General features: G+C 40.4%; 1 protein-coding gene across 4 annotated transcripts; it reads left to right on the top strand.

Annotated features, from left to right (window-relative positions):
• Nucleotides 1-461: 461 nt before the first annotated feature.
• cherp (calcium homeostasis endoplasmic reticulum protein) lies at nucleotides 462-17340 on the top strand. 4 transcript variants are annotated; one of them, XM_053429916.1, is made up of 20 exons: nucleotides 462-646; nucleotides 1690-1863; nucleotides 4349-4387; nucleotides 5260-5429; nucleotides 8742-8879; nucleotides 8972-9123; nucleotides 9824-9935; nucleotides 10404-10493; nucleotides 11048-11258; nucleotides 11726-11889; nucleotides 12425-12679; nucleotides 12774-12969; nucleotides 13049-13320; nucleotides 13728-13861; nucleotides 14636-14722; nucleotides 14859-15011; nucleotides 15410-15523; nucleotides 15616-15710; nucleotides 15818-16003; nucleotides 16297-17340. In XM_053429916.1, the coding sequence occupies exons 1-20, from the start codon at nucleotides 622-624 to the stop codon at nucleotides 16332-16334; spliced, it is 2805 nt and encodes a 934-aa protein (XP_053285891.1). In that variant the 5' UTR covers nucleotides 462-621; the 3' UTR covers nucleotides 16335-17340. The 4 variants fall into 4 exon arrangements, with proteins under 4 accessions (XP_053285891.1, XP_053285890.1, XP_053285893.1 ...); XM_053429915.1 differs by having other exon boundaries at nucleotides 11726-11901; XM_053429918.1 differs by lacking the exon at nucleotides 4349-4387.
• The last annotated feature ends 152 nt before the right edge of the window (nucleotides 17341-17492 follow it).

The raw sequence follows: 17492 nt of genomic DNA, 5'->3' as shown, positions 1-17492 counted from the left end.
TTATATATTTTGCAAAGAAACCAATGAATGAAATAACACAGGAAATTAACTCGGGTCATTTTTGACCCATGTTGTACATTAGAAAGGTACTTATGAAAAACTATTTTTATTCAAAATGTAACAAAGGAAAAAATAAAACAAGGATTTGTGAGTCAAGTTAATTGGGGAATACCTGAAATACTGAATGACGAAATTCATTCACTGCAAAGATATAGAAAATATAAACTGAGCCAGCACTTTTCAGCCATGTTGTGTATCAACTGCCCGATTATCGCAAATGCTCGGGCCCGCACAGTGCTGCTCGCAGCCCTAGTGCAGGGTGTGATTTAAAATGTTAAAAGCCGATTCTGTACAAAGACCATATATTTATGTGATCTGGAGAGTATAACAAAACATATATCCCCCGCCTGACCGCAGTTGGCGCTGTGGGTGGCTTACATAGATTTTTTTAGTAGCGCTGTTTCTGTATATCTTAACACTTCCGGTGTACGTCATAGTGCTAATTCAAGTGTGTTTTTTTCCTGAACATTTTACAAAGCATTTTTCCAAACACAGAACTTGCTGACTGGTATCGGGTCCGAACATTTATGTCCGGAAGGTTCGCAGGAACACGAGTCAATCATGGACATCCCCACTGCCCCCGAAGGTGAGCGGTCACGGTGCAGCGGTGTGCTTTCCATTGAACGTTAGCTAGCAACCATGTTACCAACACAGCTAACCGCTTCATTTAGCATTTCAGCTAACTCCAGCAACACCAGTGGCTCACTCCTAATCTCAATAAGGTTCTTATGTTCACCTGTGCTCTCCAACACTTTGAACTGTAATGTGAGAATAAAACAGTAACAGCTGGCTAACATGCTGGTGCTTATGTTGCTTTTTCTGGTTAAGCTGACGGCCAAAGATATGTTGTGATTTCTCTTCTTTACTCTTATTTTTATTTATGTAGTGCGATTATGAAACTATCGATAAATCAGATACGGAGGCAACGTGAGTCCTGTACCTCACTTAAAGATGGGTCTTATTTAAGTATGGCACTCAATTCATGTATCCAACAGTCAGTGTAATGTGTTAAAACAGCGGTTTCTGGTGCCGAATATGGATTAGGGTGAAATTAAACAACACACTTCATTCATACACTATCAGTTAGATGACTGTACACAGTTGATACTAGTGTATATGTAGTAATAGTAGTATGTGGGCTTTCGAGATTAAAAGCAAACAATGATGATTAAAATCATCTCCTGTTTTTTCCCACTTTAATGAGAAATACCCTGGTTACAGTCTTTTGATTGGTATCTGCTCAATTCAGAAGGAAGAAAGAACGCTGCTTACCAGATTCAATGGCGTTTCCTAATCCGAGCACAGACGGTAGCCAGAAGTGACGCATTTCCTGACTTAGTTTGATTGTGGATAAAAATTCCAAACTTGTATTTTGACTTCTGTTTGCATATATATATATATATATGTTCCTTCTTGTTGTAGATTTACATACAGCTGCCTAAAGAGGAAACTTTGTAGCTTGCAGTAGATAAGATACTATTTCATTTAGATTGGTAAAGTCTTGCTGCAACACCAATTAAAGCTTTGAGTGTGTCTCAACATTAATCGTTCTTTCTTTCATTAATTGCTCATCATCACTTTTTGACAGATCGGCTGTCCCAGCTCTGACCATAGGTTTTTCTGTTTCAGATCAAGAACTGAGGAATGTGATTGACAAACTAGCCCAGTTTGTCGCTCGCAATGGGCCAGAGTTTGAAAAGATGACGATGGAGAAACAGAAAGACAACCCAAAATTCTCCTTCCTCTTTGGTGGAGAATACTTCAGCTACTACAGATGCAAGCTTGCCATGGAACAACAACAGCGTATGTAGTTAAAAGGACAGCCTACCAAAAATGAGGATTTTTACATAGATAGTTGTGTGATGGTGGAATGTTAAACTCATTAGGAATATAGTAGCACTTCTTCAGTACTACATACACCTTGGGGAAAAGAATGAAAAATAACAGATGAAATTAAGTTCTCATGGAGCTTAACATAATCAAGAGATGAAACCCCTTTTGAACACCCTTATAGAGATAAACAGTGCAGTATTATTTCCTGTTTATGAGAGGAACTGTTGATTGAACACTCATGTATTATAGTGATCGTTAGTTTTCTGGGAGGGGATTTTTCTTTTGTGTTTATATCCAAAGCCTGACTGAGGAGTATCCCTGTCAAGCAAATACTGTACTTATAACCATAACCATGTTATAACCACATCGCAAACAAAGCAGACTAAAATGATAAACCCTGTGATATTTCACAGGGTTTTTCATGACTGAATCCAATTTGAAAATCTACCTGTATATGCCAGCACCTGAAGTTCTTTAATTAAAAGCAGTAGAGTACAGCTCAAACATTAATGTCAAGCTAAATCAAGTATATCACAGTATCTCCTAGACCTACTGCTGTTTGATTATCAGCTAATAGAAATGTATCTCCTTCCACCTCATAGGCCACCTTCACTCCTAAAGTTTTAGTATTGTTTATGAATCAGTTTGATTAAGTACTGTGGATGAATTGTAATACATCATCAGATAATCAGATATAACTTGACACACAGTACATCATGAAGGAGGGGCCCTTTAGTCAATATATAAAAATATCTTGAAACGGAATTGTTTTGACTGCTTCCGGTTTTCAAAATAGGTTGTTAACACAGGGTACCAAATCACGTGAAATCAAGATAAATTAATATTCACAGGAAAGTCAAACCAATCAATGGGGTATTTCTTTCAACATTTCATATATTATTTGGTCGAGTGTATCGTGCATTATCTGCACTGAATGTGTGGTGTGTCTGACAGCATTTGTCATGATAGACACAAGCAGAACAGAGCTGAGTGTACCTGGTACTCAAGAGAGCTTACTGTATCTGAGAAGTGCACATCTGATAAATAGTGTTTCCTCGTGCGAAGAGCAGAAGCAGAGAAATATAAATATATAAGTTCTTATACTAGCTTTTAAACACACAACCTATCTTCTTAACCAAGTCATTCCAACTATAAGAATGAGCAGATGCAAGTAGATGCCACTAATGTCACATCAAATCTATTTACTGAATATGTAAGTTAACAATGCAATTTCTTAAATAATTCAAAGCGCATGTTAAAGTTCAAGTGTTAAGAATTGATTGACACTTAGTGGTGAAGTTGCATGCTGCAGCTGAATACACCTCATCCAATGTGGTAGCCTTCAGTTGTCATAAAAATTGAAATGGTGGTGAGGGTTAGGGTAAGGGTTTTTCCCCTTAAAACGACTGTAAAAAAGATGGCGGCCTCTGTAGAGAGGACTCGCTCAAGAGGTTAATATTAGGTATTTAAATATAAAGGGCCCATTCTAGGGTAAATAAAACAACAATTCGTACCATTAAGATGATTACACAGCCGTGAAACCATCATTAGGATTTTTATTCAATTTTTGCCAATAAATTCCTTTTATTTAATTTACAGCGTTGACCATTAAAGGAACTATATATACATCACATTACCTGAGCCAGTTACAAGTCTAAATATTCAAGTGTGAGATTTAATGCACCGGCCCAGTGTATGTGAATGGTTGCAATGTAATATGTGTTCTCTGATGTGTGAGTATGGACGGAAATGATTTCTGTTACGAAGCTTAAACACTTGCCTGGATGGATGTAAACATATTGATGTGGATGATGTTTGTTTAAATGGACCTTTTATGAGCTTTAGCTCACATCCTATCGCCAGTTCAAATCTGTGGTTTTGAGTCTGTCTCTCATAGACGTGGATCTTAAGATCATGATTGTAATTATAAGAAATTCTATTTATTTGCTTCTCATCCAGACCTAGTATCATATCTCCACTCTGTTAGCCAGCCTTTAGCTCCAGCTCCCTATGTGGCCAATATTATCAGTAAGGTTTTGATGTGCGATGTGGTCAAACAGTACATCTTTCATTCGGACAGACCATTAGTCAGCCCTTGTGTGGATAGAAATAAGCATCACATTGTACCGTATCTCATCCCAAAAAAACAAGAGGATCAAGCACATAATTGACATGACTTTTAGTGGCTCGATCCAACAGAAAAGTTCCAGCTGTATCTGCCAGTACTTAAAATGTATTTGTATTTACTCATAGTTTTAACTCATCGCCATGTACAGGCTACTGGTTGCTTCTGTAGAGGTAGTGAGGTTCTCTCACAGCACCCACAGTGAGGCTTTAGTCATTGAATGATGGTCATGTGGTAATAAAAGCCCAGTGCTGGGCAGGTTTGCATGGAGTTCCTCTTTCAGTTTCGAATACCACTATAATGCATTAAAGTTTGCTTTTCTCCACTTAGATCCCTCTACCCACGATGGAGAGGAATATAAATCTGAAGGTATTTATTTGGAGCCAGATTTGTCAGATCAATTCAAAAGATTTCCAGTTGGAAAATTACATTTTGTATTTTGCACTTTTTTTGATGGACATTATCACACCTGTGCTTGAGAGCTTTTTAGTTAAATTTTTTATGTTGGCATTTTGATATTGATATTGATACTCTTTGTTTTCCACAGTTGTTTAGAAGTTTAACTGAAGATAATGCAAACATATCTTCTTGCTCTTGTTGGAGCTTATTCCTCCATCTGAGGGTTTCAGGGTGCTGACAGACATAAGGGGGTGGAGCCTGTTGACTTGTCTTTGAATGAGGCCTTGTTAAGGCTGCTTGTCTGTTAGCGCTAGTCTCTGGGCTGTTACTGCCATGTCACAATGCTGTCAAACTAGCACTCTGTCATAGTTAATTATTTTAGATATGTGGACTCAGTGTTTGATCAGTGATTACTATCTGGGATATATATGTTACATTGTAATAGCTTTTTAATGACTCAGAGCTTTGTTCAATAGGATTAAACTCTTTAATTGGTTGAGTAATATTTGAAAACTGCTGCGCTTGTGATTTTTGGGTTTTGCAGATGCCAACATGTTTCCTATAAACAGCAGTTGGTTCTGCGGCCACTGGGTTAGAGATAATGATATAGGTCATTTGAATGCTGGTTGCATGACTTTTAAACTTTGTTTCTGGGATGTTTTATTTTCTTGCTGTATTAACGCTGATATATATAATTTGACCTGAACATGGTAATATGATTGATATAGTTGAGTGTAAACAAACAACACAGTATCTGCCTTGTATATACGCTTTATGGAATCAAGCTCCCATTTGGACTCTGCATCTCATTGCCTTCTGTTTTTCTGCTGCTCTTTTTGCAGATTTGTACAACCCAGGTGCCAAAGAGGTGGCTGATATCCTTCCTCCACAGATGGCGATGATTGCTCCACCTCTGATCCTTCAACCTGCTGCACCGGCTATCGATGAGCTAGTCCAGCAGAGTCAGTGGAATCTGCAGCAGCAGGAGCAGCATCTGCACACACTCAGACAGGTACAGAGCAAGGAAGAAACTAATGCACCTGGCAAAGAGGACACCTCAGGAATTATTTACTTATCCTATTTGTTGGCTTATTATTGTTTCTCCTCGAAAGAAATAGGCCCTTTCTTGGATTTCCTTTTGTGATGTGTAAAAGTGCACAGAGGAGTCATGTGAAAATGAAATGGAAATCTATAATATGACATTCAGGCCCTCACATTGAAGGTAAAGAGTGCAGGGTTCTAATCATACATCTCCATCGACTGCCTTCTTTATCTAACCAAATAGAGCTTTGGTTTATGACCTGATTTAGTACAATGTGTAATTATACATTGCTGTCCCATCGTGGGGGCCTGTAGCCTCTTTTATAGCTTTTACACCAAAATTAGCAGGTATACATCGGATTTTTAAATGGAGGTAAACCTGCTAGAAGAGGTGGCTGACTTCTTTTCCATTGCCTATACAAGAGTTTGCCTCTCAGTTTTTGTTCCCCTGGTGCGTCATGTTCAACATTGCGAGTGCACCGACAGCTCTGTCACCTCACTATTGTGTTGATATCTGTGCCGATAGGAGTCTGAGCCGTATATAACCAGTTTCTAGTAAAGAGTCATTTGGCCCATGAGTGAATGGTTATATCAATCAAATTTTTTTGTATAGCCCGTATTCACAAATTACAATTCATCTCATAGGGCTTTAACAGGGTGTGACATCCTCTGTCCTTAACCCTCAGCAAGAGTAAGGAAAAACTACTAAAAAAACCTTGTAACAGGGGAAAAATACGTAGAAACCTCAGAGAGAGCCACATGTGAGGGATCCCTCTCCCAGGACGGACAGAAGTGCAATAGATGCCACGTGCAGGAAAACATCATCAATAATCAAAGTCTCTAGCAGCATTTGATGAGGGTAGACATCCCGAAGGACAACCCCAACATGACACGCCAAGCAGTCCCGCTGCAATCACAGTCCATGGTCAGCAACCATCCAGACCACGATCCACCATCCAGACCAGACGCTACTCCAGTCCTCAGTCACCGTCCACCGCCGCCCACCAGGACCCATCACGAGCCACCACCGCGGTCCTGGTCCACCGCCCCTGCCCAATGCCAACGCGACACAGGGTCCGCCACCAGCACCAGGATCAGCCCACATAACTCAGAATCCGCCACACTGGATCCAACACTGCGACGCCCGGTGCGCGATCCACAAACCGCAATCCATGGTGCGGCCACAGAGGCCCTGGAACTGCGGATGATAAAGCAAAGGAATTCCGGGGAAGGGGGATAGGGATGGAGAAGAGGAAGGAGAAGCTGGAAAGAGAAGCTCCGTGTGTCATGTGTCATAAAATAGAAAAAGTTACGTTCTTCCGCACTAATTAGCTCTAACTATAAGCTTTATCAAAAAGGAAGGTGTTGAGCCTACTCTTAAATGAAAAGATGGTATCTGCCTCCCGAACTGAAAGTGGTAGATTATTCCACAGCCGAGGGGCTTGATGGCTGAAAGCTCTGGCTCCTACTCTACTTTTAGAGACTTTAGGGACGACAAGTAGGCTTGAATTCTGGGAGGGGAGTGCTCTAGTGGGTTTATAAGGTACTAACAGCTCTTTAAGGTAAAAAGGCGCTATATTATTAAGGGCCTTGAAGGTGAGGAGAAGAATTTTAAATTCTATTCTAGATTTAACTGGAAGCCAGTGTAGCGATGCTAATACTGGAGAAATGTGCTCTCTTCTCTTTGTTCTCGTCAGGACACGTGCTGCGGCATTTTGGACAAGCTGTAGAGTCTTTAACGACTTACTGCTGGAGCCTGATAATATAGTGATCATTCCCATTGCAAACAAGAGTGCTAGTGGGTTTTTTGACCAGTGAAAAAGAGACTATAGAGTAGTTTTCTTTCTTGGTTATGTTTCTTAGGTAGAAGTAATGCAGTGTTTTCAAGCAGTTGGTGAATGCAAATCTAACTGCCTAAACCCAGGGTTTTATACTTTTTTGCTTCCCCTAATTGGTCGTCCTACATTAGCACAGTCGTAATTACGTAACCCCATTAATAAGAAATCTTTCTCAACCTGGTCAGGTGGAGCTAATTATGGTATGATCTCACAATGGGAAGTGGCTCAAAATATTGTACAATGTTATATAGTGCTCATAACATTGACTGGAATGATCAACAATTTATATAAATATATATATTTATTAGGGCTAGGCAAATAAGCAAAAATGTATTGAAACAGAGACCTTTATAACCTCTTACCAACTTAATCTTGCTCATGTCAGTTATACAAAAACTTGTTTTCCGCTACGTCCATTTTGTACAGCGCTGTATTACCCTGCTGAATGTCCTCCCTCCTCACTCCCCCACCACAAGTTATTAGGACACGTACAGGACTTGAAATTTACTTTGCGTTGTTTGATTCGCTCTAAAGTTTATAAGATGTATATTTAAAGACATTGGAAAAAAAGTCCAACATTCAAGACGTACTGTGATGCGCACAGCCAGGACATGAATGTTTTTGTAATTAAATAAATGTGATCATGCGAAAAGCTACAGGTACGAGCAGACCAACATATATAAAAATAAAAATATATATACATATTTATATGTAGTGTGCTGGAGTTTCTGTGTCCTCCTCCACTCTGCTCTCACTTGAACTAATAAACACTTTTATGAGGCTGCATTTAAACATGTTGTGCTCATTACAACACGAGACGTGACGTCAGGACTCAGTGTTAAAATGAGCGTTGCGACACACAGACGTGATCCGACACCATTGATTCATAGCCAAACACATGACCGTACGTTTGTCACCTAAAACATCCCAATAAGAAATTAACTATGATCGTGAACTAGTTCATTTTCATATGCATTAACTGATCTTGGAACTTTTTCTTTTTAAGTGTGAAATGGCTCAAGACTGCTTCTACAGATGGGTTCAGATTCAGATTTCACATTCACATTTAATGCTGTGAAGGTTTGGTTGTTTGCTTGATTTAAAAAAGAAAAGAAAAATGTTTTATTCAACCATCCATCCATTTGGACTTGTCATTAATCCAAAAAACAAACGTTATATGTTTATATCTGCCTTCTGTGATTAATCTGATAAATTATACAGCATAACAATTACCAACTTTATTTAATGTTCTTCCTCCCAATAAGAATCCTCACATTTGAAGTCTCTTTTATTAATCTCTATAAACGGGTTCCTTGTTTGGCATCTTTTTATGTTTTGTCTTCATCCTGTTACAGTGTTGGAAACATCATGAGAACAGTTGCAGGCTATAGAAGGAAGGGTAAAAGTATTTTAAAATGTTTTTGTATCTGCCTCTCACAATGCAGGAGCAAGTGACTGCAGCCATTACTCTGGCCATTGAGCAGCAAACCCAAAAACTGCTGCTGGAGTCTCAGTTGGACATCACAGAGTTTGACAACTTGTTGCAGCCCATCATAGACACCTGCACCAAAGATGCTATCTCTGTAAGCCTGCAATAAATATTTCATAATTTGTTTATTAGATCCCTAAAATGAAAGATGTTATGTCTAACTCATGTGTTTTGTATTTTTCCCAGGCTGGTAAGAACTGGATGTTCAACAACGCCAAGACTCCACAGCACTGTGAACTGATGACATCGCATCTTAGTAACCGCATCATTGCTGATGGGGCACATTTTGAGCTCCGTCTACATCTCATCTACTTAACCAATGACGTTCTCCATCACTGGTAAAAACACCTAAATACATACATAAAAACATGTGGTCTACTTTACATATACATCAGAATAATAAGATAATTTCCCTGCTTGGGAGTGTTATATAGCCCTAATTTGACCTGCACTAAAAGGTGGTCTAAATATGAGACATACATGGATAGGACAAGAAATCTAAAAACCAGCTACTGTCTCTACAGTCTCAAACACTGAACAGACATGGGTTTTTGGTATAGCAAGTACCCACTGCTGATTAATTAACTAATATCTGTTCAAATATTTTGATATGATTCCTATAAATGGAATATGTATTTTACCTTTAGAAGAGGTGCAATGGAATGGCTGGTGTTTAAAATGTAAAATAACATTTACACAATGGTTCCTCTATTCAGAATGTATCAATGTGGAAATGGTCTTACTTGAAAAAATTAAACCGCAACATCTTTAATCTGTGAATTTTTAAAATCAGATATCAAACATAATCTGTTTTACATTATTTTAAATTGATCAAATATGTTAGCTTGGGCTCTGGAAGACTGTCATAATTTTTTAATAATTTCCTCACATTTCATTAAATGAACGATCAGTTGATTAATTGAAAACATAACTGAGAAATTTAACAACTAAAAATCTTATTTGGGCATTAAAGAAAAAAGTATTATATAGGAAGATTTTATGAGTAGTAACGTGATGTGTTTTAATCTGTCCTTCCAGCCAGAGGAAGCAGCAGAAGGATTTGTTGGCAGCACTGCAGAAAGTTGTGGTTCCTATCTACTGCACCAGCTTCCTGGCAGTGGAAGAAGAGAAGCAGCAGAAAATCACACGGGTAAACTGGATATTGTTTCTGTTTTCAACATTTTTAAAACTCTGGATGACACAAGTATTTTAATCCTGACAGCAACATAAATATCATGGAAGTCTAACCACATCCTCACAACCCAGAAACATAAATACATATTATAGATTTGTTTACATATTAACATCATCTTAAAACAAATTTCTTTTAAAGTGTAGTCGGTTCAGCTTGATGATGACTCATTGTCAGTTAAGGGGGTAGTGGTATAAGTATAACAAGAATGTCATTGAATGTTAGTAGGACAGTGTATATAAATATACAATGCTAAAGTTTAATAGTCCTTCAGAAATTGATTGGTGGAAAAAGAGAGTCAGTGCTTAGTTTCTCTGTTCATTTTGTTGTTGGTTCACTGAACTGGAGCGCTGTAAGAATCTGTACCCATCTCTCATTCTAAAGCCATGTTTTTCTGGTTCTTCCTATTCACTTGCTTCTCGCCAGTTGCTGCAGCTGTGGGAGAAGAATGGCTACTTTGACGATGAAACCATTCAGCAGCTCCAGAATCCAGCACTGGGCCTCGGCCAGTATCAGGTGAGTGGAATAAGACTCATGGCTTTACTTTGGTGCCTTTTCTAAAATCATCCATGGGGGGGGTAGGGGTATTCTCCACATAGGCTTGAGTGGAGAAAACGTAATTTACCCTCGACACCCGACATTGAACGGAGCAAACAGCGGGGAAGTTCTTGAGGATGGATTAGATTAAATTAATAATTGAAGTGGAGACGTACAGTGAGTTGTATGATCCTCAGCACGTGTTGTATAAAGACAACACCAAAACAGACACATGTTTGGACGCTGTTGGAGCAACAAGTAAGTATATGCTTGAAAAAAATGATTAAATGCCGTGTTTACTGTAGGCTGTTAACAGCAGAAGTATGTGATATTATTAATAATGCGCGGCGCTTCGGCGGCGCTACCGCGTCCGGTGTGAACAGCCAAGCGCCGGCGCACTAGGGATTAGCGCTTCCGCGTCCGGTGTGAACCCGGCGTAAGTGTGTACTTTTTGGAAAAACAAAGTTCTTAGTGATTTATATTCACTGATAACACTGTGATAGCCTCACATCACCCGTTTCTCTCTCTGTCAGGCTTCTCTGATAACAGAGTATGCTGCAGCGGTGCAGCCCATCCAGCTGGCCTTTCAACAGCAGATCCAGGCTTTGAAAACTCAGCATGAAGAGTTTGTTGCCACCTTGAAGCAGCAGCACCAGCAACCGCAGCAACTACAGCCTACTCCTGTAGCACAGCTAGCTACCACCACTGAGCCTGAAAACGCCCCACCTATGACCACACAACCTGGTGAGAAGATGCTTAATGAACACAACCAGAGGCACAGCCTGATACATGCAGCCAGATTTGTTATTTACAAGTGCAGTGCCAGTTCTAAACAATTCTCTTTGGAATGGGCTGTTTGCATGTGTCAGCTTTCTTTCTCAGACCGTAACTGACCTGCATTAATTGAGCCATGACAAGTAAACTATGCAGAACCCAGAATAGGAGAATCAGTTGTTAATGCTTTCATTAATGCAAAATTGCAAATAAACCCTGCTTGCCTGTTTACTAGATATGTATAATATTGTATGTGTAATTTGTCCAAATTGAACCAAAATCAACACTGTACTGTCTTGAGCCCTTAACAGCATGCATGCCTTATGTGATTTCTGGAGTTAGTAGATTGCTTACATTTTCTCTATAGGTTAATGACATTTATATTGGGTAAGTACATGTATGTTTGTTTTCAATGGTTTGGTGTGTGTGGTGTGCAGGGGATGTGAAGCCTGCCATGTCAGGTCCTCCTTCAGGAGAGTTTGATGGTGCCTCCTCCAGACCACAGGACCCCAGCAACCCCAGTGGACCCTCAGATATCCCCCCCAACAAGCCTGCATGGTTTGAGCCCCAGCACATTGGCCCCTGGAACCCAAACCAGCCGGTAAAGACCCATGTGTGTAACGTGCATTATAGATCTCAGTTATTGCTGTAACAGATCATGTTACAGCAGTCCTCAGAGACTCCAGCATGCTAAACTGGAGTAACCAAACTCTTTTAAGGCTGATTAACTCTTAAAACTGACTTGACAGTACTTGCTAGCCTAGCAACCTTAAAACTAAGTAACAAACCATAATGCAACACTATTAAAACTGAATATTTATTGTAATGAATAAGAACATAACTGTCTAGTTGTGAAAATGGAGAGACCACCCTCATTATTTTAATCCTGAGTTTTCAGAAAAAATGTATTGTCTATATTTTGGCCAATACATTTTCCTTTGGGGCTGATAGCAGCTTTTATGTTGTCTCCAGTGCTGATTACTGCCCCACTTCTTGCATTTACACAACACCTTACCATACAGTAGACCTCCTGCTTCGTCCATTTTACAGCAGGCTCAACCCCCTGAAGTGGGTTCAGTCCTGCCCCTGGTCTCAGGCAATAACCATGACATTCCTGACTTATGTCCCTTTCCCAGCCACCTTTTGACCCAAACCAGCCTCCACCTCCTTGCCCGCCCTGGAACAGCCATGAGGGGATGTGGAATGACCAGAGGGAGCCAGGGAACTGGAGCGGAGGTCCACTCAGAGAAGGAGGTCCCTGGAGTGGTCCAGGTGGGTCTGAACCAGGCCCTCCATCCTGGAACTCATATGACCAGCAGCCACCATGGGGGAACCAGCCCGACCAGCCCCCTTGGGGCCAGAGGGAGCCCCCATTTCCTCCACGCATGCAGGTTTTTATATTTATATTGTTTTTCAATGTATCTTTCATATTTATTTCTTTGTTCCTTTACACAAATAACAGTATTGTCTAACAAATTTTTACAGAGACCTCCCCATTTCAGAGGGCCCTTCCCTCCCCACCAGCAGCCACCTCCTTTCAACCAGCCCCCTCCACCTCCACACAACTTTGGGCGCTTCCCGCCACGGTTTATGCAGGATGACTTTCCGCCCAGACACCACTATGACAGGCCACCGTACACCCCACACCGCTTTGACTATGCTCAGGGAGAGTTCCCTGGAGGTGAGTGCAGAGGCACAAAGTGATATAACAGCAAATTTTTTAAATGCCTTGTTTTGAACATTATCCATCTGTTTGCCAGACATCCCAGGTCCTCCTCCTCCTCCTCCTCCTCCTCCTCCTCCTCCTCCTCACCACCATCCCAATCAGAGGCTCCCTCCCCCAGGCTTGCCGGCTGAACATCCTCCCTGGGGTGGAAGCCAGCACCAAGATTTTGGCCCACCCCCACACGGCTTCAATGGCCATTCTCCACACGTTCGTCATCGGCAGACTCCGGTGCAAGATGACCCAAGTCTGGTGCCAAATGTTCCCTACTTTGATCTACCAGCTGGTCTAATGGCTCCATTGGTCAAAGTAAGTCACCTGCTTCTGATGTGAAGTCAAGAGCATTAAAAAGTGTTTAGAATTTAGTTAATTAAACTTTTCAGCCCAAAGACAGACTAATTGACTGCTACAAGAGGAGAGAAGAACAATGGTAAAGACTGAGGCAGCACATCTACAGTGGCTGACAGATTGAACATTTAAATCGTGGAAGAAGTTTACAAAAAACCTTTTGAAATAAGTTGCGAAACAGTCTGAACAAAGATTGCTAGTTAATACTGGAGCAGAAGTTGCCAAATAGATTGTAATAATGAATGAAATACTATCCCCAAAAATGATGCACTTCCAGCACAGTTCAGAATTGGCTCATTGGCTCTAATTTACCTACAGCAGCTAAACCATTATGTCGCCTGATCCCTCTTCTTCTGTCCACTGTTCAGCTTGAGGACTGTGATTATAAACCTCTGGACCCTAAAGACATCCGACTGCCCCCCCCCATGCCACCTAGTGATCGGCTGCTTGCTGCTGTGGAAGCTTTCTACAGTCCTCCATCCCATGATCGTCCTCGGAACAGGTACATACATACCTAATTTAAGTCATTTTAGTTGCTGTTGTCTGACTAAATGGAAGCGATGCACAATAGATTTATTATGTTATTTGGGTATTTTATTGTGTACGGCTGAAAACATTTTCAAAAGTGTAGACAGAACTCTATGTGACACATCAAGTGTTTTTTATTTTATTTCATACAATAGTTTAACCTTAATGGCAGCTGAAAGGCATCTCCAGCAGCTCAACAGGCTGACAAACCTCAGTATGTTAACAGCAATTAGTGAGCTGGGATAAACTTAAACAACAAAAAAGCAGAAACTTTCTCCTTAGTGGCCACTTTAGCCTATGAAAATCATTTCAAACCCCGCATTGACATTATAATTAACAAATGAGCAATGGCTAAGAACAGACACAGGTATGCAGAAGTTACATTAACAAAATAATTGCGATATCTTAAGCAAGTCATATTATTCATCTACAGTTGATATCATGTGTTACAGAGATGATCAGCGGTGGGTTACACATGAAAGGCTAACCAGCTTCACACTTCATGCTGGCCTTCCAATCCCCCCGTCAGTACTTTTATTGGCCATGCTCAGTCAGAATGAGGCTGTCTTTCCAGCCACTGTATGTCTGTGTCAAAGGATTTAATGATAAAATGGTTTGACAAGTATAAGTTGCTATTAGTTTTGTAGCAGCAGAAGCAGTTACCACAAACAGCATCGGTGTAAAGCTGGTAAAGAAATGGTTGTAGGTCACAGAGATTTGAGCTGGTTGTGATTTGTTCCTCCTCCAGTGAAGGCTGGGAGCAGAACGGCTTGTATGAGTTCTTTAGGGCCAAGATGAGAGCCAGGAGGAAAAAGGGACAAGAGAAACGCATCAGGTAAGTCTCTCTTGCTCCTTATTATTTGTGGGGAGTATGTCACTGGTGCAAATAAAGCCGATGGAGAGACTCCTCCAAATGTTTATTTTGAACATTTTAAATCCCCCTGCCTCACTGTATGTCTCAATCTTTCCAGTACTCGTGGTGGCAGTCGTTCTAGGAGTCGTTCTCGCAGCAGAGGAAGGTCTTCTTCTCACTCCAGCTCTCGCTCTTCAAAGTCTTCCAGGTCACAATCCCGCTCATCTCGTTCCCGCTCCCGCAGCCGCTCCCGCTCCTACTCACGATCCAGGTCTTTAAACGCATATCATGCAAACATGTATCGGGATGTGATTTGTCAAATCTTGAGGAACTCGGAAACACAAATGGCAATCTTGTCAATATGTTTGGTGGACCAACCATTTGTGTTGTATGAAAGAATAAAATCAGTTGTTACGCAGACATGGAAAAAGCTGAGCTGAAATAGTTAATTGGTTTATTTTTTGATTTTTTTGATTTACTCTGAATTCAGGTCAGCAGGAAGACATGTGATAACGCGCATGAACTGAAATCTGGGTTTCCAGAGGGAGTGTAGTAATGCATTTACACAGACAGGAGGTGTTATAAAGTTATCTATGTCCTGTGTGTGTGGCATCATCATTACAAGCATTACAAACTTAAGGAACTAAGCTTTAACCTGACTCTCTATAGGTCCAGGAGTAGATCCAGGTCATCTCGGAGTCGCTCTCACTCCAGGTCCAAATCCCGTTCATGCTCACCCGGCAAGAAACGCCATGGACCAAAATCCCGCAGCTCCTCTCCACCGTAAGTCCACCTCCCTGCACGTCCGTGCTTTCATACAGGACTACTTTATTCTTAACTGAAGTGTAGATAACCTCCTCCTCTGCTCTCTACAGCTCCACATCAGTGCTGGGTGGTACTCCCTCCAAACTGCCAACAGATAACAGGCTTGGGGAGGAGAACAAGGGCCATCAGCTGCTGATGAAAATGGGTATGCTCTTTTTTTTAAAATAAAATGTAAGTAAGAATATTTGAAATGTTTTAATGAGATGAAATTGTGCTGTCTGTGAACCACTTGTGTCGTCCTGTTGGCTATAGGCTGGAGTGGTTCAGGTGGTTTGGGGGCAAAAGAACAGGGCATCCAGGACCCCATCAAAGGAGGAGATATCAGGGATAAATGGGATCAGTACAAAGGTGTGGGTGTGTCATTGGATGACCCTTATGAGAACTATCGCAGGAACAAGAGCTACAACTTTGTCGCCCGCATGAAGGCACGAGAGGAAGGTACAGACAAAGACTTGTGTGTTATTCTTTACTGCTCTCTCTCAAATACCATGATATACTCATTAGCTCTTCAAAATGTAATGGGTCTCTGTCTCGATCACTCAACTTGCACCATATATTAGATTAGATTCTGGATTACAATAGATCATAATAATAATAATAACATTATTTGTATAGCAGTGCTTCACACTAAAGTCCAAGGCAAAAATTAAGAATTTGACTAGAGACATAAATTACTAAAAAAATGTAACGAAAATATAACGCTTCTTTTATTTAAATTTGTTATGATTCAGTGAACCGGGAGCCTACAGAAGCCCCTCCAGCTGAGTGATGCCATCAAATGGCACCAAACAACCTCCTCATCTTCTCAATCTCTACCCCCACCAAGGATCAGATTTTCAGATGTCCGACCAGGACTCTAGTCAGCAGTCCTAAATCCCTTCTCCTTCTGCAGAAACCAGAGTGACAATACAAAGCACCACCACACTTGTGAGGTTTGTGAATAAGTGCAAAGTCTTTTTGCTTAGTTTAAGAACTTGGGATTAGTGTGTCATAGGAGAAAGCATCCAAACTGCAGATGGAGCAGTGATCATTATCTAACAAATGTTTAACTCAGCAGGGACACTGGAACTAGTCTAATACAATGTATATCTCACTCTGAATGTTAGGATATGATTTTTTTTCGCTAAAAGTGTCTCAGAGGACTGAGACTGTGACTCAATATGTAATCACTGCAAAAGATAAATGGGAAAGTCATTGAAACAAAATGGGAATACTAAAAGTGAAATGCTTTTAAAAGGGCATGGACCCGTTGTAATGTATTCACACATGTCAACAACTACAAGTATGTAAAATTATTTTAATATGGGGTTTTAAACCGTTCTCAATCTTGCGTTACTAAATGATTCGTTCACCCATAACAGGAAAATGTGTCTCCAATAAAGTCCTCTGTTTTATTTACAGAGAATTTCGAAAAATTACTGAAACATTTAAAATGGCCTCAACTTTAGTGTTGAGTAAGTATTTTGTTCTGAATGAAAAGTCCTGAAGAAAGCCGCTCACTGTGTGCGGTGTTGGAGATTGTATTGGTTGATAAATCATAATTTCTGTTTTTGTGTGAACAAACTGTTTGAGGGAAAACATTTGAATCTGGTGGCTCTAGATGGCTTTTCACTGCTGTTAGGTGTGATATTTTTTCATGTTATGTCTTCTTCCATAGAGATACACATGTCCGTCATTTAGTTATTGTATAATAAAACCAACTCATACATACGAAATCCGTTGTATTTTCTCTACAAACATACCCTAAATAAACAGAGCTCTGTTTCCCAAATGTACCTTTGCTTTGATTGCCTATCAATGTTCAGTGAAAAGTTCTTTCAACATGCCTCAGATCATTGACTTCTTCATCTTTTCTGCCATTATTTCCAAGGCTTGTGCTATCTATGCACTGCAGGTAGCAGGTGATCTTTAAGAAATATAAAATATA

Source organism: Pleuronectes platessa, chromosome 9 (genome assembly GCF_947347685.1).
Source record: "Pleuronectes platessa chromosome 9, fPlePla1.1, whole genome shotgun sequence".
Taxonomy (NCBI): domain Eukaryota; kingdom Metazoa; phylum Chordata; class Actinopteri; order Pleuronectiformes; family Pleuronectidae; genus Pleuronectes; species Pleuronectes platessa.
Note: the sequence above shows the minus strand (reverse complement) of the source record. Positions and strands in the feature narration are given on the sequence as shown.

What these genes read in the sequence shown, in the direction of transcription:
- cherp (XM_053429915.1), top strand. Translation starts at nt 622, where the DNA reads ATGGACATCCCCACTGCCCCCGAAG. An exon ending in AGAGGAATATAAATCTGAAG is followed by an intron (nt 4,388 to 5,259) that starts GTATTTATTTGG and finishes CTCTTTTTGCAG; the next exon opens with ATTTGTACAACCCAGGTGCC. An exon ending in ACCAGCCGGTAAAGACCCAT is followed by an intron (nt 11,902 to 12,424) that starts GTGTGTAACGTG and finishes TCCCTTTCCCAG; the next exon opens with CCACCTTTTGACCCAAACCA.